This window comes from Numida meleagris, chromosome 9, assembly GCF_002078875.1.
Source record: "Numida meleagris isolate 19003 breed g44 Domestic line chromosome 9, NumMel1.0, whole genome shotgun sequence".
NCBI classification, from domain to species: Eukaryota; Metazoa; Chordata; class Aves; order Galliformes; family Numididae; genus Numida; species Numida meleagris.
The window spans coordinates 17,521,249-17,546,187 of NC_034417.1; the positions used below are offsets into that span (position 1 = coordinate 17,521,249).

The window sequence follows — 24,939 nt, forward strand, 5'->3', positions numbered from 1 at the left end:
CATTTTTCCCTCTAGATCAGGTTAAGGCAGAGAGGGTGGCAGCTGATTGATGCTGGCAAAGAACTATCAGGATTTCATGAACTGGAGCATCAAGCCAAGAGCTGCTCTTTGGCAACGTCTGGATAACCCACAATGCCTTCTGGGAATGGATTTGCAGATGGCAACCCCCGAAAAAGCGGCACCTTGTCCTCCCTAGGAGGGATAGAGGAGGCTGTGGTGAGTTCTGTGGCTCGGCTCCATCCTGCGGATACAGCTTTTCCCGTAAGAAACATCAGATTTGGGTCCAAAAACCCTTGGGAGCATGGGAGAGAGGAGGGAGTGTGATGTGCATGGCCAGCGGGAAGAGGCCGGGAGATGACGGAAGCAAAGAGTAAAAATAGGACAGATGAAAGAGGGCACGGAAGGCAAGGACAAGGAGAGCCACCAAAACCCATCCAAAACCAAGAGCAAAATTGTTCGCTTCCGTAGGTTAGTCACAATGAAAACATTTGGATTTCATCACTTGTTCCAGCTCAAGAAAAATACCCGGGTCGGGCAGCAAGGTCTCTGGGCAGGTCACCAAAGCCATGTGCCGATGGACTGCACCTCGAGGTTTGTTCTAGGGAGACCAACTCACCCTTCTCATCCAGTTTAGGGACAAGGAAGGGTGGGTGAGAGGGGAGAGCATCCTCCTTGTCATCCTGCTCACCTTTCTCTTGTCCTTCCCAGCCCCCTGTGGACATTGCTAGGAGTGACTGACCATGGCTCGCTGAGCTCAGCAGCACCAGGCTGCCAAAACTCAACCATTGCAATGGGTCTGAGCATCGAGAACACGTTTTTCTCAGTACTAGAGGCATGACACGCTTAAAGAAGGGTCTGAGTGCTGCGGCATCCAGAAACAGGGCATTACTGCACAAAGAAGCACACCAAAGAAGCCATAAAGATATCTAGGAACAGCCATGTGCACCCCGTCGGGTACAGCCCTCTTGCTCTGTGGTTTTGCCACAGTCACACCCAATGTATATATTGATCCACCCCTTGCAGAGGGGCTCCCAGGTGTCCTGCACCCCCTTGCTGCTTTCTGTTGTGAATATTTCTGCAAACTGAGCGTGATGCACTGCCCCAGTGCTGTTTTTAGTGAGCAGGAGGAGAGTAGGGAGCCACGCACTGTCTGCTGTGGACTTTGGGGAAGAACAGAAGCCATTCCAGGGCTGAGCTCATCTCTAACCCCGGGAAATGACTTCATGGACACTGGTATTTACTCACAAAAACACTGCATGTCAGATGTCCCTGACTAGACTTTCTGTTTCAAGTCCAGTATGAGACAAGAATTTCCTTGGACGAGCAGCTCCGGAGACAATTCAGGGCTTGGAGGAGGAAAAGAAGAATCAGAAGAAAAATGTCTGCATCTGAGACTCTGAAGGATGAGGCTCTCTGAGCAAACAGGGATTTGGGGATGCCAAAAGCACCTGCACAGGGGCAGGGAATGAGGGTCTGCGAGACCCCAGTTTGTATGGGACGTGCAATGCAAAACGTGCTGCAGCTGCGCTTTTGCTGCAGGTGACCCCGTGCTCCTGGTGGGTCCCAGGACAGCGTCCCAGCCCGGTGGGGGCTGTATGGGAACAGCCCAGCAGTGCTGCTTCCCAGTCCTGCTGCCCAACAACGTGATGGTTAAACCAGCGCTCAGCAGGCAGCTGACCTTCAGGGAGAGGAGCAGCAACAACAAAAAGAAAACACAGGAGGTCTACTTTGCAAAAAAAAAAAAAAAAAAATTGGGGAAAAATAGTCATTTTAACAAGGGACCACACCCTTAAAATAAGTCTTATTAGTAATGCATGCCCAGGACATGGTTGTGTGATGGCATGCTGCAAAAATCCTCTCTGAACAGGGACCAAAGCCTTTGTTGTGGCATGAGTGAGGCGGATGGTTCCCAGGAAAAATCCTGTCCCTCTCTTGCGTCATGCGTTTGGGGTCGGGAGGACATTTCCAGACAAGAGGCAGCCGGCCAGGAGGGAGGACAAACAGGGAATGCATTCCTGACCCACTATTTAATTGCCTTAGTGCAGGTGCAAAGAGCTAAGTGAAAGGAAAAATCAAGATGTGGGGCTGCATTCCTCTCCGCTTTAACCAGAGAAGGCTGCTGTCATGAGTGAGCTCCCACCCAATTCCTGTGTGCTTTCAGTGCTTTCTTCTGCCCCAGGAGTGGTCTCTCCCCATGGATGTCCATGCCAGGTAAAGAGCCAGTGGGGACCATCTCCTCCCACCCTGCCCACCGTGGCTTTGGCCCCTTGGGGACAAGGTCCCTCCATCCCCGTGGGCTGGCATTTTGGGGATGGCTCTGATTTTCTCTTTCCCTTTGGATGCAGAAGTGATGCAAGGTGTAGGATGCTGGATGTGGTCCCATAAGGGCTGTGTGTGCCCTGGGTCTCAGGGCTCTGCCACATGCTGCCTTTACCCAAAGCCCCGGGTGAGCCACCCTCTGTCATGGTAAGGCACTATGAGTCTTAAACCACAGAGAGGGGAAACAAGCCCCAGCCTTTTGGTTTTTAAGCCCCCACAAGCTTTTTGTCCACTCTGGGGGCTTTGTGTGATCATAGAATCATCATAGAATCATTAAGGTTGGAAAAGACCTCTAATATTGTCTAGTCCACCTACCGCTAAAATGCTGAAGTAAACACAAAAAATAATGAGGTGGGAATTGGGAAAAGGGAAAAAAATGAGTTTATTTATTATAGCAGCAACATGACCCAAGTTCCTCTCAGAGTTTAATCCCTTCTTATGGCATCTCCACCTGAGCTCACCTCTGGGCTCACATGGACCCGGCCGGACCCAGAGCATCGCTGGGTGCGCACGTGCCCATGTAGGCTGCGAGCTCCCGGTTGTCTGAGCAACAGGATGCTCATCGCCAACCCCGGCAATAATTAACTCATTTCCCTGTATTTATAGAAAACCGATGCGGTGTGTGCTGGCACTGGTCCCCTATGGGGCCACGTTTGGCCGCAACACCAGAGACAACATCCTGAGCGCTGGCCACTTCTTGCTCCACTCTCACGGCCGGCTCATTAGGACTAGAAGCAGACAGCTCGTTAAGCCAGGAGGGCAGGGGTGCCCACCTCTGGGTTTGCTGCAGGGGATGTTTGCGTCGGCGTTGCCTTCTCCAGATGCCAGCGGCTGCGTATGCCTCTGCTCATAGCAGTGGAGCTGCCGGCTGTGCAGACCCACGGATGCTCAGCCCTGGAGCTGCCTGGCTTGCTGTGGGGACGGGCAGCATTTCTCTTCGCTTCAGGGCATGTGTGCGCCAGGTACGTCCCCATCTGCTGGGACAAATCCACATGGACAGCAATGGCTTTTGTACTGCTTTTTCTTTTCTCTGCTTGCTTTTTGGGCATTGGGGAGGGAGGGGATGGATGCAGTGAAGGGATCGGAGGAGGGCATCGGTGTCTCCCTCCCATGGGCACATTGGGTGGGATGGACTGGTTGCCTGGGGGAACAGGTTGGGTCTCTGCAGCTTGTTTCAAGGTGGGGAATGAATTAATTGGGTATTGGCAACCAGAAGGCTCTCAGGATGCTCAGAGACCTCCTGGCAGTGAGGAGAGTTAATGCTTGTGTGTGTGAGAGCTGGGAGCATTTGCCCTTGAAATGCAAGCTGTCCCCAAGCTGGTTGTGCTTGGAAATAAAGGGGCAATTAGATCAAACCACGGGTGCTCGTCAGCTGGGCACAGGGGACCCGGCACTGGGGATGGAGGCAGACCATTAAGCATTAACTTGCTAATGGGAAGCACTGTGGGGGTTTTTAAAAGGATGAAATCTACTTGTGAAGGAAGGACGTGCCGGGCCAGGTGCTGGTCTCATGGCCACAGCCACCACTCCCCAGCTGCTCTACTGCCTTGCAAAAAGCTAAAAATACATCTGGGCAAGCGATTGCTATAGCTACAGGGAGCTGAGCAGGAGCGGGGAAGGGCACATGGGCAGCCCAAATGGGCATCACATGAATGGGCAGTGGGCAGCTAGGGCTGACTGCTGCCAAACTGCACATCCCACCTTCTTCCCATCTAAGGGTAGATGTCACACTGAGTGACGTGATCTAGAGCACTCACAGGCATGGGTTGATGGTTGGACAGGATGATCGTATTGGTCTTTCCAACCTTAATAATTCTATGATCTCTCTCTAATTACCAGCTGCTTTAGTTGAAGCTGGACCACCCCACCACCCCACCACGGAGGGGGACACCAACACCTCGGCCGCTCACTGCCCAGAGCGCTGGGTCGAGCCCCGGTTCACGCAGGCAGCGAGGGTGCGTGTGGCCATCACAGCCATCTTCTTCTTGCTGGCAGTGTGCAGCAACACGGCAGTGCTGGGCAGCCTGCTGAGGAAGAGGAGGAAGTGCCACGTGCGGCCGCTGATCCTCAGCCTGGCGCTGGCCGACCTGCTGGTAACAGTGGCAGTGATGCCCTTGGACGCGGCATGGAATGTGACGGTGCAGTGGTATGGCGGAGACCTTTCCTGCAAGCTCCTCAACTTCCTCAAGCTCTTTGCCATGTATGCGGCTGCCCTGGTGCTGGTGGTCATCAGCCTGGACCGGCATGCTGCCATCCTCCGGCCCTTCGCCCGTGCCCGACGTCGCAATGGGCTGCTGCTGCGTGCTGCATGGCTGGGCAGTGTGCTGCTAGCGTCACCCCAGGTAGGGCTGCCTGCCTTCCTCGTGGGGTTACCACGCTGGTTGGGTTGGAGAAGGGCTTCAGCAACAAGTCCATCCCAATCCATGGTTCCACCATGGCCAGATTGGCTTTGCTGTGTTGGGTGCACTGAGGAGTGGTTGAGGTCCCTTGGTTTGTTCGGCCCAGAGAAGAGGAGGCTGAGAGGAAGCCTTACGGTGGCCTAGAGCCTCCTCATGGCAGCCTCCAGCTTCCTCCCAAGGGGAATGGAGGGGCAGGCACTGATCTCTGCTCTCTGGTGGCAGCAACATGATCCAAGTGAATTGCATGGAGCTGCATGCATGGCCCCAAGCACTGCCTGGATGCAGCATCCTGCCCGAGATCTTCTCTGAGTTGTGATTTGGTTCTTGATTTCAGCTGTTTCTCTTCCACCTGCACACAGTCCCGGGAGGGAACTTCACACAGTGCGTTACTCATGGCAGCTTCCGAGCACACTGGGAAGAAACCATCTACAACATGTTCACCTTCACCACCCTCTATATCACCCCCCTGAGCATCATGATTGTTTGCTACGTCCGAATCATTTGGGAGATCAGTAAGCAGCTAAAGATCAACAAAAGTAAGCAGGTCCTTAGGATCCAGCAGGATTCTGTGATTCTCTAGGCTTGAGCCTTGCCGGGTCCACCCCACGCCTTTGAGTGCAACCCAATGAGAGGCAACAAAGACTAGTGATACGATGAGAGATAATGGCTTTAAGTTGCACCAGAGGGGGTTCAGGTTGGATATTATGAGAATTTTTTTCTCTGAAAGAGTTGATGCACTGGCACAGGCTGCCCAGGGAGGTGGTGGTGTCACTGCCCCTGGAGGTGCTCAAAAGCCATGGATGTGTCACTGCGGGACATGGTCAGTGGGCATGGTGGGGGTGGGTTGGGCTTGGGAATCTTGGAGGTCTTTTCCAACCTTAATGATTCTATGATTCTTGACCCCCTCCTTGCTGCCTTCTGCTTCCTATGGCCCACAGACCACACCACAAGGCGGTCTCCCCTTGCTGGTAGAAGCGCCGTTGCTGGTGGTTACGTTCTCCTTGTTCTCTCACACCTCCTGCTGTCCTTTTAACTCTCCCCAACAGGTCTGGTAAGAAGTCAAAATGACCACATCTCCAAGGCACGTATGAAGACTCTCAAGATGACTGTGGTGATTGTTGCCACCTTCATTATCTGCTGGACCCCATACTACCTCCTGGGCTTGTGGTACTGGTTTCAGCCAGCCATGATCCAGAGGATGCCCGAGTACATCAACCACAGCTTCTTTCTCTTTGGCTTGCTGCACACATGCACTGACCCCATCATTTACGGACTGTACACTCCCTCATTTCGGGAGGATGTGCAGCTGTGTCTCAGGGGCATTGAAGCAGCCATTACCAGGCATGAGAGACACAAACCCATCTCAGCCTCAGAGAAGACCACCAAGGATGGGGCTGTCAATGGCCAGGTGGCATCGGGTGGCTCCAATGGGACAACTGTCAACACGGTGTGCTGAAGAGATGCACCCAAAAGGAGACTAGATGTGCAGTTTCAGGGGCTGCTTTGTCTGGTGGGATGATTTCAGAGACTGGTTCACCACCTGACTGTGGTGGGTGTGGGCCTATAGCCAGAAACCGTGGACATGTCTCCTGCCTCTACTCAAAGTGAATCCTCATGTAGGAGCTGCTCTCCCACCCAGCACAAGGAGGATGCAGTAGAGGGGCTAAGCCTCATTCATTAGAGTCCCACAAGCCTGAGGTCTTCCTTGTCCACTCTTCTCCTTGCTGTGGCATCCAAAACAGTTTTGGGGTCACTGCCTGACACCCTTCTCCCGTCAGGCTGCCTCCGTAGGGAGGGAGGAGATGCTGTGGGGAAGGAGAGGGACAAGAGTGATACAAAGAGCTGCAATGGGCTGAGATAGGGTTGGAAGGGATGCAGTGGTGTTTCTTCTCATGTAGGGGTGGTATGCATATGTCCTTATGTAGCAAAAATCTGGGACACAGGGTTGACCAGGAGTAAGTATTTGGGGTAACCAAAGGACGAGAACAAGACCTACTGCTGCCTAGCCCCTCTCAGCTGGCAAGTCACACCAGGCACAGGGCTGCAACTGTCATCTTACACACGCCAGCAGAACAAACCCCACCTTTTCTCCTCTGTACTTTCCCCATTTTCACTCATACACGTTTGCTTTACCCTAACACCCACACTTCACTTCTGCCCCCAGTCAGAGTGTGTGCTGCCAGCTGCAGCTGATGGCCCTGTTCTTCCCGGTGATGGGAAACACCTGTGGGTGGAGGGCCCATCAGCTGCTGTGGGTGCCAGCTGGGTGCTGATAGCCTTTAAATGCACAGCACAGAGAAGGGAGGCTGCTGAAAGGGTCAGGATGGAGGAAGGAGGGAGTTGGCTGAGCTCTGGTGAGTAAAATGGTTTATTTTTAATTTTTTTTTTTGGCTTTTTACCATTGTGCTAGAAGTTGTTTGTGGAGTTGGAGATCTTTGTCTCTAGGTGTGTGTTGAAGATGTGAGTTTATTCAGCTGTGTTGTTATCTTCCATGCAGTTAGGGGTGATGAATTATTTCTTTGTTTGTGATATGCTGACTGTTGCTAAGTGTTGTTTTTTGTTTATTGCTTTTGAAGGCAGCTTTAGTTGGAGCTAGGTGGAATTCTTTGAGGTTGCTGGCCGGTTGGTTTTTGTTGTGTGGAATCCTTAGGCAATTGAGGCATTCTGGATTTCTCAGGAGGCAGCTCCCTGAGTGTTTTTGTGACCACTGTGGCTTTGAATGAGCTCCTGGGCTTTATCAGGGTGCACACATTAATAAGAACTCTTGACTTGCTGTGGCTGTGGATGTGGGGGAAGCTGAGGTCCCCTGAGAAAGCAAGTACCCCTTAGGCAGCCTGGAGTGATGGATCCCTGTTGGTCAGAAAGGACCTGGTCTGGTCTCCTAGCGCCCAGCCCACAAAAACCCAGTGGGGTTTAAACTAAAGGAGTGGTAAGCGGTGTTTGCTGGGCAACTGTAGTGCCTAGGGTGATACCAGGCTGGGGATAGGTGTTGAGTATTTGGCTTTCCATATGGTAAGCATTGTCTCTGGTAAACGTGCTGTTTAAGGAGGAAAAAAAATCAATTAGAGCTGCAGGAGCCCAGTCTGGCTAACAGGGATTAATTTGAGCCCTTTAAAAAGCATCCAAACTCTAACGAGATGTGTAATTGCCATTTGGCTTTCCTGGGCTCGCTCCACTCAAGGTTAATTACGTGATGCTAACAGAGCAGGGCTCACTGGTACTAGGCTGTCTTGGTGTGGCTGGTGCCAGTAGGATTTTCTTCAAAGGTGATGAGAATGTGTTCTGGTGCAGAAGGTAACTTACTAATCAGACCCTGCCTTTGCAACCCTGTCCACAGCTGGGGGTTGGAACTAGATGAACTTTAAGGTCCATTCTAACTTAAGCCATTCTATGATTCTGTTGATCCTGCTACATGGCTGAAGATCCCTAGTGGGAGGATGATGTGTTGGCTGTCTGGTGAGCCTCAGAGAAGCAGCGGAGTGCCTTTAATCTCTTAAAAATATTTTTCTGTAGGTTTCTGCTGAGTGGGAGCAATTGGATTCAAATTTATTCATGTTTAAGGCTGCTTGTCCACTCTTGTATGGTGTTGGGAGAGCCTGGAGACCTCTAAGAAGTGTTTTTTTTCCCTTTTGGGAGGAACTTGCCACCTTTATGGCCTATAGGTATGGTGGGAGAGCAGAAGGTGTTTTGGCTTTAGGATATTTGTAAGAAATTCTTTCCTGTGAGGGTGGTGAGGCACTGGGAGAGGTTATCCAGAGAAGCTGTGGCAGCCCCATCCCTGGAGGTGCTCAAGGCCAGGTTGGGTGAGGCTTTGAGCAGCCTGGTGTAGTGGAAAGCTTCCCTGCCGACACTGGGGGGTTTAAACTAGGTGATCTTAAAGCTCTATTTCAACTCAAACCACTCTGATTCTATGAGCAATGGCACAAGAGGACAATTCTTCTCCTTGGGATGCTGGGGAGGGCGCATACCTCAGTCTGAGGGGACATGGTCTCCAAGATGCTTGTGGGCGCTCTGTGCACGCTGTGCGTTATTCCCTATTGCTTCCTTCCCTCCCTTCTCTGGTGCTCAAGGCTGACATTTCGGCAAGCCAAAAGCGTGGGCACAATGCCCAAAGTGACAGCTTTCATGATAGAAGGGAAATGTCACTTGAGGACTGTGCTGCCAAGCGGTGTCCTTGCCCTGCGTGCTTCTCCTTTCTGCCCTGGTTCCTTCCCTGCCTGCCTGGCCTCAGCTGTGACACTGAGAGACATGGCCAGCAGGCATGGTGGGGATGGGTCGATGTTTGGACTTGGTGGCCTTTGGAGGCTTTATCTAGCCTTAATGATTCCATGATTCTAAGCCACTGCTTCAGACACAGTGTGTCTTTGTTCAGGAGGAAGCTCTGATTCCTTTCCCATTAGCACTTTTATAGTACTGTGTGTGTTCAGAGAGCCACGCAAGTGGCTTAAGAGCTTAATGTGAACCTCAGGTTAATTCAGAATATTGTCGGTTACTCAGCACAACACTCGCATTAATTCAGCTGACTGCATCTCGCCACGTTGGGAAACACATGCTGAAATCAGCAGGGAGCACGGAAAACAAGCACAAGAGTTGGGTATTAGGTATTTTTCTGGCCCACTAAGGTGAATACAGACACTTTATGTGCATTGATTTTTCCCATTGCCTTTGAGATCCCTGGTCCCAGCTGGGGCTCTGAGGCCCCAAAGAACCACCAGGACACCACCCCGTGGTTCCCTGCCTGCAGCCCCTCTTTCCTGCAGGTCTGCTCAAACCAGGGAGCGGAAAAAGCCGCTCTTTGGCAGTGCTGGTTTAAAGCCAAATAAAAGCCCAGCCAGACACTGGGAGATAGTGCTGAATGGCCACTATGCATTAATTCCTTCTGCTTATCCTTCAGAAACTGCCCTATGCAAAGAAGCCTTCAAACCGTGCTATGTTTCTCCCCATCTGTTCCTTCTGTCTGGCTGGTGGGCTCCCAGGTCTGTGCCTTTCCCTGCAGCAAAGCAACCATCCATCAAACAACTGCTGCTTCAACTCCTCCTTTTCCAAAGGGCCCTGGGTATCCCATCTGTTCCCAAAGATGTCTCATTTGCAGGCACACACCGAGGCTCTTACCAACACAGTACCTTCCAGACAGTACCAAATAGCTTTAGGTTTTCTGCCTGGCATCCTACCTACCCTAAACCCATGGCACGTTAAACATCACACGTTGAGAAACACCAGAAACACAGTGCATGCTTCAAACCCCGAGTTCCTGCGTGGAAATACAAAACTACTGTAGTTGAATCTGCTGTGCAATGAATTGTTGGTTTATGTATATTTTAATTGCAAATCAGTGCTATAATTAGCACGTACATTTTGTGGGCTGCAATGCAATGTGCTGTACCAGTGAGCATTATTAATGGACTGTAAAAGGCAATGGGGAATTGGACTATAAAGTTCTTGTTTTGCAAGCTGTATGGTGAATAAATAAATTGGTCCTGGCAGCAAAATTAACTGGAATAAATGCTTCCAGCTCCATCCACCAAGGCGAGGGGCTGCTGTAAATGTCCTCAGAATTGAGTTAGAAAACCTGATTGCCAGGTCGTTATTTCTGACAATTAGGTAATGGAACAATGTTAGAGAGAGAGATTTTCATTGAAATATTTCATGAGTAGGGTGGTAATCATAGACTCCTTTGCTATGGATATGTGATGGGGTCTTGGTTAGGGTTCACTGTGCCACAAATGTTCAGAAATGAAATAATACAGTGCTACCACTTTGCTGCCATTTTACTCTGTTTCTTTTGAAAACTGTGTCACGGAGTTGTTGGCATCCTGCTGCTGGAGGGTCTGTGCATCAGTGGAGGCTGAAAGCAATTCAAGGCAACTGTGAACCTTGAACCTGAGCCCCAAACTCCAGCAGCCCCGATCCCAGAAAGGCTGCCAGGTGGCTGTGTGTGGAACCTTTCACCCTCTCCCTTCCTGCTGTGGAAAATAGAAGTGTAAAGCAGTCTGATAGCAAAATGTATATTCAGTACTGATGCTGAAGTGCCTGTGTCTGTCTGATCTGTGTGCTACCCGAGGCGGGTCATGGCTGAGAGCACTGATCCTTTATACGTTTCATGGGGGGAGTGGCACCTTAGTAGAAGTCATTTAGTTTCTTCCATTTTTGGTTGCTGTTTTATTTCACGGTTTTTTCTTACAATCGTTATGCTTAAATATAAAAATTAATGGTCAAAATCAAAGTCTGTTTTAAACGTGATCCCACCTGTGTTGATACATACTAAACATCACTACACGGTTTCTGAAAACAAACTAAGACCTTGTCTGACATACAGAAAAATTCCTTCTAGCTTGTGCAAACATTACCACCTCAGTCTGACAGAAAATAATGACAGCAGAGTATTTCCACACTTAGTTTTCATTAACTTTAAATAACTTTCTCCATGAACCCTTAACAATCAGTTCATGCTAAGCTGCACCATTACGATCCTTCTCAGCTGCACTGTGCGTCTTCATGAATCACAGGAATACAGAAATAATAACTGGAAAGCTCCAAGCATCTTTTATTTCCAGAGCTCTGGAACAGACCGTGCATGGTGGATTTGTTGTTATTAAGGCACAAAGTGAAGATAGCAGTTTATTTCGGGGGGCAATTCATCCATCTGAGTGAAACATTCTGTGCCAGTAGTAGAGGAAGGTTGGCGAGTTGCTGGCCCCGATCACCATCAGCAGCAGTAGGTACAGCATCATTGTTATGGCAAAACGGTGGGTGGAAAACCAGGAGGACTGACCTGAAGGCCTGAAAAGAGAAAAGTGCATGGATTTCGTGAGAGATGTGCAAATACCTTGGCAAAAGAGTACGTTAGGTTTGGTTATTTTAAATGGTTAAGCAGCCAGTTGTTCTCCAATGTGTGTAACCAGCCGAGTCTGCTTCCTTTATGGCTCTTCCCTCGGTCACTGTGCACAACCCTGCTCTTTCTCCCACGTTCACACTTCTCTCAGTGACTGGGTTGGAGCTGTGCAGGGGCTGCCAATGCCTATACATGTGTGTTGGTCAGCTGGGTGAGCGCAGCTGGTAGAGCAGGCAGGTCTCTGCAGCTTGCTTCTGTTGCTCTTCCACAAATAGGATACATTTATCTATCTGTTACAGCATGCTCATTGTTCTGGGTGGCTGAGCTCTTACCTCCTGTGCTGTTTCTGTGAATATACCAGCAAGTATTTAACTCGTAGGAGCTGGTTGTTTGTGACAACGAAGTATTTCTGTGGTACATCACCCCCTTCGCTGTTCTTCACTCTTGCTCTTTTTCTGTCTATTTCTTCGGAATCTGCACAGGATAGAGAAAGAAAGAGCTGTTTAGGCAACAGAAAAGCCAAACTTCCAAGTGACTGTAAAACAACCAACCCTCAGATACATGTACACCCCTAGGAGTGGGAATGAGATAATCAAAGATCTCAGCATTCCCCAGAATCCTTTAGCATCCAAGAATAGACCGAAAAGTTTGCTTGAGGCTATACCACTCCTAGTCATCCCTGGTATGGGTGGTATTCCAGCCCAGACCAGGGTGAGATGGAGGCAGGTCACAGGGTGCTGGAGGGCTGCTCATGTTAACAGGGAGAGAAAAACAACACTGAAGGACCGAGCCCTGCAAGCAGAAAGGAGATGGACAACCTGAGCAGAGGCTTCCTAGCCTAGATATCTAAGGCACCTTCTTGCTGCACATCTGATGCTCCTGTCCTGCTATCACAGGCATTATGGAAGATAAATTTATCATATTACTCTAAGTAGGAAAAGTAAATGATGCAACCAAATTGGTGTCTATCCTTCAAATATGCATCTTAAGAGAGGATTCACAGATCGCAAGGCTTCTGTGTGTTTGCTGAGGGGTCAATCAGAGAAGGAAGCTGCTGAAGAGTGTCCATGTGCTCCATTTGCCGCACTGTCTGTAAGACCGCATATGTGCCCGGAGCTGAAGTACAAATGGTGCTGAACAAGGGCTGAACTCATGTAGTTATTGCTGCAACGGGCTCACCTTTCTTTTTCACCTGGCACTTGACGTCGGGGTGGTCGATGATCTCACAGACAGCAACGCAGCTCAGGACAGAGCCCAGTGTGCTTCGCTGCCAACCAAGGCCATGAGGGCTGTAGAGCAGAGCCAGGCTCAGGTCGCTGGTGAGATAGGTGCCCTCACCAAACAGCGATGTCTGAAACAGAATAGAAACCTCCCAAAATCCCGCAGGGTAAGCTATGAACAGCATGCAAGTATTCTTTACTGTCAGACTGGCTGCTCCCTTTCTCAAGGTGAATTAAGACAGGTTTTTCTTACCCAGGTTTGGCCTGGTCCTCTGCACTGTTTTCATCCTGGCACAGCTTCCTCGGGGTGGGGCAGCTGCCCTCTCCCATCCCTCAAATTAGCTTTTTGGCACAGCCCTCGGTGTGGACAGATTCATGCTTTCCCGGATTTGGGTTGAGCTCGCCAGTGTAAGCATTTTATATCAACATGACTGCACCGCCGTCAGGGGCATTTCACTGATTTATTGAGACTGCCGTCATTCAAATAATCCAGCCTTCACGTACAGACAAGGCTTTAACTCACATTTAAATCCCTGCTTCACAGGAAAAGAGGGGAGTATGTTTCACTTGTGAATTCCTTTCAAAAATAACTGTTTCAATAGCTTTGAATCAGAGGATTTGCCACGCTGACTGCAGCTGTTAAGCCAATAGATCCAGCGTAGCTGAGGAGCCCTGTTCACAAAGAGCATCAGGGTCGGGGAACAGCGGTCCAGGTTGATGGGAAGGATATGCAGCTGTTGTGTCAGAGCTGCATTATGGACAACAGGAATCCCAGCTTCCTTTCTGTTGAAATCAGAAGGGCTGCAAATCCTGTGGGATATTTCCCCTAGCTGGGCCACTTAAAGAGGGATCTATCTGCAAGTGGCACCTGAAGCTACCAGACCTGACCCTGCAGCCAGGCAGAGAGAATCAGTCACCTGGGCTGCTGTCTTGTTCTGAGCACAGGCATGTTCCAGCTGCAGGCTGCCAGAGAGGCCGCATTTCCACAGGTATTACACCTCCTTACAAAGGAGCAAAGGATAGACACAATTTGTCACGCTGGAGAAAGCTATTTCATGCTGCTTCCAGTTTTTAACCTTAGGCTGGAGCAGGAGATCTGATGCAACTGTAGGCCAAGGCCTACCCTGAAGTGCAAACAGGGCTGTAAATCGTCAGCACGTTCTGTATCCTTAAAGGACTTTGCATTCAGTCCAAGCGTTACTGGCTGCAGGTGACCAACAAGAGATGGTGTCCGTGAGGAGCACCAGGAGCCTCACCCTGTTCAGGTGGCAGTGCAGGCCGTTGTGCAGGATGGAATGGAAGTTCTCCAGGCGGCTGCCGTGGAAGGCGTGGATGAGGTCCCGCTCACCCCTGGTCTCGGCAAACTTGGCATTCACTTGATCGCAATACGTGACCTCGAAGAGGAAGTCTGGAGCAGGAACAGCAGCACCAGACATCCCGGTGAGCTCCTGGATCTTCTCGTACTTGAAAACAGGAAGGAACGGGAGCGTCAGCTCATGGGGTTACGCTATTCACTGGAAACCCTCTTTCTCTTCAGCTTTCAAATCGCTTTATGTATTTTGATCATGCGTTCTGGGTTAGAATTCAATGATCCCAAGGAGAGCAAGTGTACAGTAAGAATTCTGGTAGGTTTTGCTATCAACTGATGTACAAATATCATGGCTCTACCAAGCTGCGCTGGCTGCTAAGATGACCCCCTCATCTGCTGATCTTGGAAAACATGTGAAAACAGAAGTTGTTTCCTTGCTGCTAATCTCTACAACTATTTTGATCCCTGTTACAGAAGTGCCTTGGCAGCTCTTAACCCTTCCTCTCTGTTTTTGGGGCAGCACACAGAAGTACAAACTTGTCTTGGAGTAAGAAGCAGGGCCCAGCCCCACGAAACCTGAGCGGGACTATCTTGGTCTGGTACACGTACATGCATGCCCTGTTAATATCAGCAACCAGCTACAGCCACTGCCAACCATCAGCTGCTGACAGTGATAACTATTTCTTCCACTCGGCTTTCCTGAAAGCTATTTAAGAAGAGAAATCCTCTCTACCTACAGGAGAAATGTGTTGGTGTCGAGCTCTCAGAGTGAAGAACAGCCCCCTCCTGGCAGGAGGAAACGCAAAGCTGACTTAAAAGTCAAATTCCAATGGGTTGTGTGAGAGTTCAGGCCTTACCTCCTGTTTCTTGATGCTCTGTATCGTGAAGATCTTAGATGACAAAATCCAACTTAACAAATCCCAGGTCCTTTTCTCCGTGCTTGGGTCAGCTCCGAGGAGCTCCTTCAGGCTGGGCAGCGCCTTGGTATCTGCAAGCTGACAACAGGCGCTCAGTGCGAGCTCGTCAGCGCGATTAAACAGAGACCTCTAGTGAAAGCAGCGGAGTACTTCACCCAGCGGGCTGTACGCCGAGAAACAGTCGGTGTTTACCGGCAGCGTTTGTGCGGTTCGCGCAGGGGCGGGCGGAAGGAAAGGCATCGGCGTGCAGGGCCGCAGAGGGACAGAGAGAACGGGTCTGGGGGCCTGGCAGGGCCAACCCTTCCACCGTTACCGTCATGACACAGATGTAATAACTCTGCATCCCCGCCCCGAGGCAGCGCAGAGCACCGCGAGCTGTGCCACCCCCGCCCCGCGGCTGAGGGCCGCGCTCGGACCCTCCCCGCCGCCCGGAGCAGCCCGTGCTCGTCCCCGCTGCCGGGGGGGGGCAGCGCCGGGGCCGCGTGCCGCTCACCAGCGCCTCGAAGTCCTTGGAGGCGGCGTCGGTGCCGCCGTAGCGGCTCGGGAAGGGCCTGAGCGCCGAGTCCCGCCTGTAGCTCTGCAGCGCGGCGGCGAAGAGGCTGCAGCGCAGCTCGGCGCCCAGCGGGTCCCTCCGCACCGCCTCCCGCACCGCCTCGCCGGGACACGGCGGCCGCATCGCTCCGACGGAGGGGGGGAGGGGAGGGCAGAACCGCGGCCCTTCCGCCTCGGGGCCGCCGCTCCGCCCCGCGCCGCTTCCCGGCCCCTCCCGCCCCGCGGCCGGGAGCTCACCTGCTGCGGGAGCGGCTCGGGGCGGGCGGGTGTGAGAGCAAACAGGGCGGGAGCTTCTTATTGAGCCGCGGGTCCTGAGGAAGCACGAACGCATCGGCTCGGGGCTGCTGTGGTTGGTGGCAGCGCGGAGAGGGCTCGGTGACCCGCAGGGGTCTCTTCCTACTTGGGGTGTCCTGGGACTCAAGTTGCTGGATACCTACACGGATTTGTCTCTTTAAATCCACCCCGTAAGGTCAATGCTGGATTTCCCTCTTGACACGCTGGGAGTGATTACTGTGCAGGTTTTGGGTGGAGCCTCGACATCTGGATTCTGCCCTTTCTGGATGCTGCAAACCCACACTATGCTGGCAGAGGTTTGAGTGTCACAACCAGCACATGTAGGGCCATCCCAATGCCAGCAGCCCATGGGCGGCCTGCCTTTTTCAGGAGCTGTGTAGATTGCCCAGACCTGCAGTGCAGCCGGCGCCATTTCGTGCTGTACCAGGGACTGTAGTGCAGGAGAGATGGAGGGTGCTGCTCCCCTGGGTGTGGGCCTGGTAATGATGTGTGGGGCTAAAGGTGCCTTGTCCTGTTTGGGGCTGCTCTGCTGCACCTCTTAGCTCGCACTGTGATTTTGGGGCAGCGTGATGTTTGAGGAGAAGGACAGCATGGGGAAATGCAATGGGAAAGTTTCCTTGCAAGCACAGGAATTCTGGAGATGCTGGGCACACCGTGCCACCACTCCTCTGCGTTACCATAAGTGAGGGTGTTTTGTTGACTTGAAATTAACTCCAAATAGATCTAAAACGTTGCCGGCCTCGTGATGGTTAATGGAGGCTCTGAGAGCATTGATCCCAAACCGCTCCCTACCTCTGGGACTTCAAATGGACGCTGCTTCCATTACGGCCAACTCGGCCGAGCTGAGCAATGACAGCTATTGATGAGATAACAAGTTTGCCGTGTTGAAGCGGGCGGAGAGCGCTATCTGTTCAAATCCATCTGCTGCTGGATTAAACCCTGTTTTACAAAGCAGCCGCTATGCAGGAGATGAAGTACGAAAGCTTTCGGTGCCTCTTTGAAGGGAGATGCATCTGCGTGTGCTGGTGCTGCTGAACAAACCCAGGGCTGGCTGGGGCGCTGGCAAGCAGCTCTCCTTCTTCTCTTCCCTTTCTTTTTTTGAGACAAGTGCCCTTCAGATGCGTTTACCTTTTCCCGTGTTGTTTTTTCTAGATAGGAGAGCTGTCCTCGGTGCTCTGCCTCGGTGCAAAGATGGATTTGTAAAAGGGTCAGTGCCAGCGCAGCGGTTTGAATAGCACCGCTGTTCTGCTTCTTATGAAACTGAAGATCTGATTATTTAACATAGGCGGTAATGAAAATAGTTTCTGGTGTCGGTGGATGCATTTCAGCACAGAAACGAGGCTTAAATGTCTTCATTTAATTCCAGCGTGTTTAAAATTGATCTCATGGACCGGAAAAGAGATTTTTTTTCCTCCTTAACTAGGGCCTGTGAAGGAAATTAATATAGGGAAGAGAAAATAGAAATACAATACTGCACTCAGTAAAACAAATGCTTATGGCTGAGGGGTTCGTTACTTGCTGGTAAGGCTGGAAAAGCCAGCTGTATGAGGTATGTTTTATTATAGAATTAACCTTGACCCAGGGTTCAAAGAGAAAGGTTAGATGGAAATAAATCAGTGGTACGGTCAGGTCACTTCAAAGAGCCTAAAGCTGAGCTTGAAGATTACATGCTGTTTGTGTGTATCCAGTTGGAATGGAACATATGGTAAAGATAATAGAAGTAAACTATTTATCTCTCTTTCTCTCCCCCCTCCCTCTCTTTGGGTTTAACGCCTTTTTGTCCTTTGCCTATACGTGCTGCAGGGGATGGTTGGTTTCTTTCTTTTTCTTTTTTTCCTGAGAGCTCCAATAAGGCAGGCACAGCTTTAACTAAACAGCAGCGTGTGAAGAAAGCTTGGTTCACTGTGCAGAAATAACCCTTTCTGGCTGGGTGACTGCTGGCAGCAAGGAGCTGCTGTGCATCGTCTCAAATGCATGGGTTCTCCCGGATTGAGTTGCTGCAGCATGTGAATGTAACCTTGGGGGGTTTGCAGCGCTTACACAGTCGTAGTGGGACGAGCAGGGCTTGTGGCATGGCTGGGAGCGGGGGGGATCCTGCTGAAATTAAAACCAGCTGCTGAGCTGTGGTCAGGCTGTGATGGCTTGGCTCCACAGATCGCCTTTTTCTCTAATGCGGTACATGCAGCGCGCAGATAGTAGCACGTTTTAAGATTTACGATGGCCCGATTTTTTTCACATTTACGGGGAAATCTGATAATTACCCGTTTTAAAGCAATTGCTAAACAATAGGAAGGAGGACGCCTGTTAAAAGTAAACATAAAAGTGAGCTGGGTCTATCTCGGGGCGCTGCGCCTTTGATAGATCTGCTCCTTACAGCACGCTTTGATCTGCCACGCTGGAAAATAAACGCAGTGGGAGACTGGAGGTGGGATATAGAGCAGCTCACCTCTGGGTCATGGGCTCCAATGCAAGGTGGGTGAGGAGCTGGCCTGCAGGGCAGCGTGGCAGCAGCAATGGCCATTCTGGGAAAGCGCTGTTCGGGCTGCTTCGCTGGCATAAGGCAGCAGCTCCATCAATCTCTCTTTAGTCCTGCATTGCCATGCTACAGCACGAGGTGACAGTTTGTTGTGGGCCAGGTTCCCTTGTATGATTCCAAATGTTTGCAGTACCGGCAGCACAAAGCTCCTTTGAAGCTTGCCCCTCCAGGCTCTGCTTGGCAGCCTGGTTAGCCACCAATGCTCTTCCATTGCCCGCTGCTCCTACAGCCAGGCAAGGAGATGTGGCACGGACTTTGAGGAGGATCAAAGGCACTGGATGCTGTTGGGGTTTGTAAATGGGACTCACGTACCTTTCCTCAGATGGGACACTGCCAATGTCCTGAACAGAAAATGCTGCCATCATACCCTGTCCCGTGTATATAACCCCAGGGTGGTTTCCTTCACGTGTTGCTTTCTAGTGACCCTGCCCCAGATCAGACAAGGCTGTTATCTCAGGAATATTCCCAACCCTTTCTGCCCTCCTTCTCTCCAAAGGGAGAGTTGTGCTGCCTTGTTTTGGTGAAAGCAGATGACTCCACACTGGAGGCACAGTGCAGGTGCCAGGGCTCCAAGTAGCTGGGCTCACAGCAGCGCCTGCAATGGATTGTCAGAAGGTTTTTTGCCAGTGCTGCACCCAAAATCTGAATCTGAGCTGAGAAGGAGCATGGGAGAGAAACAGGAATTAAATGTGGGAAGTGAAAAGCTCAGGGATTCTCACTGTTGGGGAAGGCCTTTGTGTTCTGTCTGATGGTTCCAAAAATGGGGATTTTGCTGCAACTTGGCTGCGTCAGATCTGAGAGCTGGTTCTGTTTTCCCTCACACCAGAGATAACTGCCAAGGTTTATCTTTGTGGGTTTTTGTTGCAGAAAGGGAAACAGGAGTGTGAAAGGTCTGGAAGCCTCATGTAGCTTTGGCCAAAACCACACTGTCTGTAATGGCAGGTTAGCTGAACCGTGGCCAAGCTTCCCTCTGTACCTCTCTCAGCACCAGACTGGAGCTGTGGGGATAGAGCCAAGCCCTTAGAGCAGACCCCGGCTGACTGCTGGGGGACTGCACAGCTGAAAAATGCGTTTCTGTCCCGAAAGGAGCAGTCTGAAAGCTGAGTTTCTCAATGCAGGTGGCAGTAGGAGCATGCCTTGAGGTGGCACAGGCTGGGTGCCACCTGCTGCTGGGGGCTCTGTGGGGTTCCCTCCCAGGAGTTAGAAAGCAAATGAGGTAGCAAAAGAATGAAAGACACAGCAGCACTGATGTGGAGTCTTGCATCGAGCAGCCCGGCCTCCCCCAGCACCCCATCTTCCGCCGTGCTCTTATTTTTGGCCCTAAAGGATGCTTTCTCAAAATGGGCACAGCAAGAGGATGGCAGTGCGGGTAGCACGGTGGGTGCCGTACTTTCCTTGCCCCACGCAGGATCGTGCTCCTGTGCTGGTTCTGTTTGCCGGATGATGGCAGCAATGCATCTAAACTGGAGGCAGCTGCTCCGCCTGCTCAGAGCGTCCCTTCCCTTCGCTGCTTCCCACAAACCGTATTCCTTCCCCTTGCTGCTCTGGCCAAAGATTCCCCTTTCAAACACAAGGAATGGTTTTAGGAGAAAGAAGAGGGTGAGACACCACTGCTGGGCTGTTCGCCACACTGCGCTGCAGAGGACACGTCCCACCCAGCACAGCTTTGTCTCCTTCCCTTTGGCCATTCCTTTTTATCCAGCTGCCAGTGTGAGACAGCTGGTGTGCTGCACTATCTTGTATATAATATCACGTGCTGTATTTAGCAGCTGGGCAAAGACATCATTAGATAGGAGTTATCTCTTTCTTTTGCCTGGGCTCATCCCAAATTTGGGAACAGCACAGCATTGAGCAGCAACATGCTGCAAGGTCTTGATGCTCCTACAGGTCCTATCACACCACCCATCTCCTTGCACAGTTCAGGAAGGGTTTTTATAGCATTTTGATGACGTTGCTATTCGGAGCAGGACCCCTGTGGTGTGGGGTTGAGTTGCTCACAGCTGTGCTGCTGTGAAAGGACAGGGGAAAATGGGACAAGAGGGAAAGAAATGCATGCCCACTTCCCAGGAAGATAGCTTTATACCCCGCTAAATCGCCAAGGTGAGGCACTTGGTAAATTTTGGATTACAAGGAGCAGTATGCCTGCCTGGACGTCTGGTCCGTTGTCAGTAGTGACGTTGGGTTCTGTTGCATATGAATTGCCATCTGTAATCCGGTCATAGGTGTTCCAAAGGGAACAGAACAGGAGGCGGAGCAGGGGGTGGAAATGCAGACATGGTTTGCTGCTGGGAAGAGCAACTGCAAGCCTAAAAGGTGCACATGCCCTTTCCTTCCTCTGCCACATCACTCAATTCCCCCACCAGCGCAAGGAAAAAAAGTAGAAAAATCTCATTTTTCAGGAAAAAGAAAAAAAAGGAAGTTTTTTGTGGGATGAGCACTGCATCTATGGGGCACATAGACACCCAAGATTAATCCAACCACCAGCCATCAGCTATTTATTTAAAGAGGTAAATCCTCATCTTGTGTTTTAGCCATCAATCCCCATTAGTTTCCCTCTATGGTTGATTGAATAGTCCATCGGCTGTACTAATAAGCACCCATTAGCTGTCCCACGGAGCTTTTGTTTTATTAGAAACAATTCACGTCAGCCTCAGCCAGATGGAATGCTTTTAGCCCAGTTGTTTTGATTGCGTTATTTGGAAGGTGCAACCCGAGCGCCTGGAAGGCCACAGAGGGGCAGGGGCCGCAGGGCCTTGGGGGAGGGGGGGTGCAGGCCTTGAGGGGGCTGCAGGCCTTGGGGCCTTCCCTCATTTCTTCGCCTTTGACCGAACAAACCAAGCTGCTCCTCACACCTTTTGCCTCCCAGACCCCGTCCCATCTTCACAGCCCTCTTTTGGATGCCCTCTGATAGTTTTATGTCCTCGTATCGAGGTGCTCGACGCTGCTGGCGGTGCTCGAGGCCTTGTCTTGCTGTGAAGGAGTGAGTTTCTTCCAAGGATCTGCAGCAGTTGTTCCCATCACCTCTCCTCTGTCTTTGGGCTTTTGAAAGCCCACATCTCAGGACATATTGCCAGTGTTCCTCATCCCATTTTGTTCTCCTTCTTCATTCCTCAGAGCACAAGTGCAGAAATTCCCCCTTTCGCAGTGTTTCAGGCCAGGGTAAGCTGTTCCCAAGCAGTTTGGCTTGCTGCTGTGCAAAAAAGCATAAGAGGCAGAGACTGCTGCAAATCATTCCTCAGCTGCTCTTCATCATGTGGGCTCTGGCTTCCATCTACCCGACAGTCCCGCTAAAAGGATAATAATGCTTTAAAAATTAAAGTCAGCCAAACAACTACTTCATAAATTCATGGCCTTGCCCTGATCCTTTCCAGAAGTTTTTCTTTCCGACGGAGCCCATATCAGACTTTGGATTCCTTTCCTTCAGAAATGCTGCTGCTTTTCTCCTTTGAGAGCGTGCCGGGTCACTTGGCTATGCAGAGGGGGTTACCAATTATCTGTCATTAGCTCAACACAAACAAGCCTCACTTCAGAATAATCTTGTGATCTCTCCTTCAGAGAACACAGGATAATCTCTCCGTGATATTGTCTCATTGTGGGATTTTGTCCTTGATGGATAAACCAGTCCTGAAATCCTATTAAGGGCTATTCTGCATCCCTTGAAAACAGGCAAGCTTGTGGGAGAGACAAACTCCTGGCAAACCCCAAAGAGGCCCTTAGCTTCACCTACCTGATGGGAAGCAGCTCTGTTTTGCAGCAACTGGTTCCACCTGAAGCACTTCTGAAAGCAATTTAAGCGCAAACACAGCCCTGGCTCTTCTCTGGGCCTGAAGATCCTCAGCTCTTCAGATCTGGCTACGGGCAGGCAGCCGTGGCAGGTGAGCCGAGGGCTTGCTCCAGGGCCAGTGGAAAGCAGCACTGGGCAGCAAGGCTGGTCTGTTGGGCAATACAGCATCTTCTCCATCAGAGGCAGGTCCCCAGATATGAAGTCTTGGAGCCCTCTGCAAGGTGCAAGGTTCAGAGCTGTGAGTTTCAGCCCAGGCTTTTCCCATGCTTTCCTCTTTAACAATGGGGAAGGGCTTTTTTTAACAACCCTCTGCCTTTGCTTCACCATCTGCATCAAGAACTGTCCCTGCTCTCAAGGAGATCCTTGGGTAAGGGCTCATTTAACACAACATGCCATTTGCTGCGAGGTGGGAACTTGCCAAGCTGTGCCAGCGAGGGTTGGGTGCCTGTTGCGTCTAAAAGAACTGAAGAATTTATTTTTTGAGTACTGAATCTGAAAATATCAGTGCCTTGGCTGGTTTCCCATTGCAGGTTCATGGCTTTCTGTTGGCACATAGACTTCAAGGTGCAAAGAAACACTGGCTTAGCAGGAGTCTCTCAGACACCGCTGCAATAAATACGAATCGTATATTTTCGGCAATCCCAGCTTTCTCTTAAAATATGGAGTCTTTATATCTTTGAGAAAGATATGACAGCAAAAGAAAAACAAATCCATCAGCCACGAGGGGAATTTGGAAGTGGTTGTTTGTTTTTTTTTTAAAAAAAAAAAAAAAGCACGTACTTTTGGTCAGAAATATTGAGCGAAGTGTAAAAGGGAAATCTCATCTTGTAGAAATCTGACAACTCCAGCAAAGTCAAATTGCTTCTCAAGGGATGTCAGCAGGAGGATGGGGTCTGCTAAAGTCTGACATTCATTTTAAAAAAAAAAAAAAAAGGAAAGAAAATTGTCTGCTGAGCCTTAGATTTTTGTTTGTTTGTTTTTCAGTGCTGAGGTCTCACTAGTTCTACGCTGCCCAACCTCTCCCGGTGCCACCAGTCATTTCCAATTGGTGCCAAGAATGGGTTTAATTTTTTTCAGTGGGTTTTCCGAAGGGCTTAACTGTGGAGGCTGTGCTTGTCCCATGGGTACCAGGGGATGGGGCTGTATCCTGGGCAGCACCTTGCCTGGGGGTGGGTGAGCACGCGGACGGTCTTCAGAAATAAATCCATTGCAGAGACGGACAGTAGATGGGGGATGCTGCAGATATAAAGGTCAAATTATAAAGGCCATGTTAAAATATGCTTGTAGGGAACGACAGCTCATGAGGGCCCTGTTCTCTAATTACTTCTGTCAGGCAGAGAATTCTGGACAGCACTTATTTTTAACCAGATCACGCAGACCACTGCTGTAGGAGGTTTCTTGCTTCTCAGTGCTTCTTAAGGGGAAAATGTGGGGCTCTGTAGGATTAACCTCTGTCTCAAAGGGTTGATTTTTCACTTCTCCAGAGTCTGAAGTTGGGGTTGCTCCTTTCTTTTTCTGACATGGGATCGAGCAGGGCACGTTTGCATCCAAAAGAGGAGCCAGGCATTTGGGCTGGTAGTCCACACAATCATACAAGACCAGCTGGACTTCCAGCGCCTGCATGACCTCAGATCTTCCATCATGTTGCAGGAGAAGCTTTCTAACCAAATTAATTGCTCTGCACTGTGCAGAGAGATCCTGGGACGGGGTATCATCTTACAGAGCACTTCAGTCCTGGCTCTTTGACCCGTGCTTGGGGAGCTGCCCCTGTTTTCTCAAGGTCTTTTGAATATCAGTGGGAACGTTCATCATCCCGGGGCATGCAGGAAGATATCGATCACGTTATGATGAATTGGTGCGTGTGTCTTGCAGGAGGAGTGATTAGTTAATGGATGAATGATGGGGGGGAAAACTCGTGCTTTCATTCCTAATTGCTGTTTGTTCCCCTTCCTGGGGAGGAGGAACTTTGGGTTTTGGGGACAGGGAAGGCTGGTGAAATGCTGCCATGAAACCTGGAGGACCTGACCCAACAGATAACACAAGGGACCATGTTGCTCTTGGTGAAATCAACTTTTCTTCCAGCTTCCCACCAGTGCAATGGAGCTTAAAGGGCTGCTCCAAAAGGCAGAGCTGATTTCCCCCCTTTACCCCCTCCATTTTTTCCCCATATGAACGTTTTTGGAAGAAAAGCACATTATTCCAAATGCGATTAAGCCATTTGGAAGAGGATTATGGCGTTTTGGGAATAACACCCTCTTATTCCCGAATGAGATCAGTCACACGGGGAGTTAATCGGAAGCTCTGCTAAGCCTACAGCCCCACGCCGACGTTGATCCCAGCGCCCATCGCTGCATTGCACCCTCAGCATTGCAGGAAGCAGCAGCCACGCAGCCAGGGCTTGCATCATCCCCCAGCATGATTTGTTGTTGTTTTTTTCCCCATCCTCTGATATGTATTTATTATTGAAAATTAACGGGTTTCCTAAATTTTGATTTCCAGGCTGGGACCAAACACAGCTTAGGCAGTTAGCGATGCCTATTCATTTCCAGCTCGAGCAGGAAAAATGTAACTTCTTTCCTCGTGTTTCTATAATTTCTTTTCTGTGCATATGCAAATTGCTGGTTTATTTGTGTGAGATTTATGCAGCTAAATGATGGGGAATTATAGAGGCAATTCAGCACTTAGAAAGGAGAGAGACAATTGCTGCAATTTGCTTGTGCTGTGCACTAATTCCTTCAGAAAATGCTTTTGCTCATTTATTTGCACAAATTTCTGCA

General features: G+C 50.4%; 2 protein-coding genes across 11 annotated transcripts in view; one reads left to right on the forward strand and one right to left on the reverse strand.

Annotated features, from left to right (window-relative positions):
• LOC110403519 (gonadotropin-releasing hormone II receptor-like) overlaps positions 1-24,939 on the forward strand; it is a 54,756-nt gene that overhangs the window by 15,206 nt on the left and 14,611 nt on the right. For 2 of the 10 annotated variants that reach the window (XM_021406805.1, XM_021406799.1), the window contains exons 2-6: positions 16-2,211; positions 2,346-3,281; positions 4,159-4,661; positions 5,053-5,254; positions 5,765-10,484. In XM_021406805.1, the coding sequence (XP_021262480.1) occupies positions 3,269-3,281; positions 4,159-4,661; positions 5,053-5,254; positions 5,765-6,174 (1,128 nt within the window). In that variant the 5' untranslated portion in view covers positions 16-2,211; positions 2,346-3,268 and the 3' untranslated portion in view covers positions 6,175-10,484. Of the gene's footprint in view, positions 1-15; positions 2,212-2,345; positions 3,282-4,158; positions 4,662-5,052; positions 5,255-5,764; positions 10,485-12,032; positions 12,269-12,311; positions 12,329-24,939 lie in introns of those variants that run through there. The other 8 variants (XR_002441699.1, XR_002441697.1, XM_021406800.1 and 5 more) reach the window with 8 other exon arrangements.
• On the reverse strand, positions 11,236-15,753 carry PARP16 (poly(ADP-ribose) polymerase family member 16). Its single transcript, XM_021406792.1, has 6 exons — positions 15,490-15,753; positions 14,937-15,074; positions 14,027-14,233; positions 12,730-12,901; positions 11,883-12,024; positions 11,236-11,498 (listed from the first exon to the last, which is right to left on the reverse strand). The coding sequence occupies exons 1-6, from the start codon at positions 15,670-15,672 to the stop codon at positions 11,354-11,356; spliced, it is 987 nt and encodes a 328-aa protein (XP_021262467.1). The 5' UTR covers positions 15,673-15,753; the 3' UTR covers positions 11,236-11,353.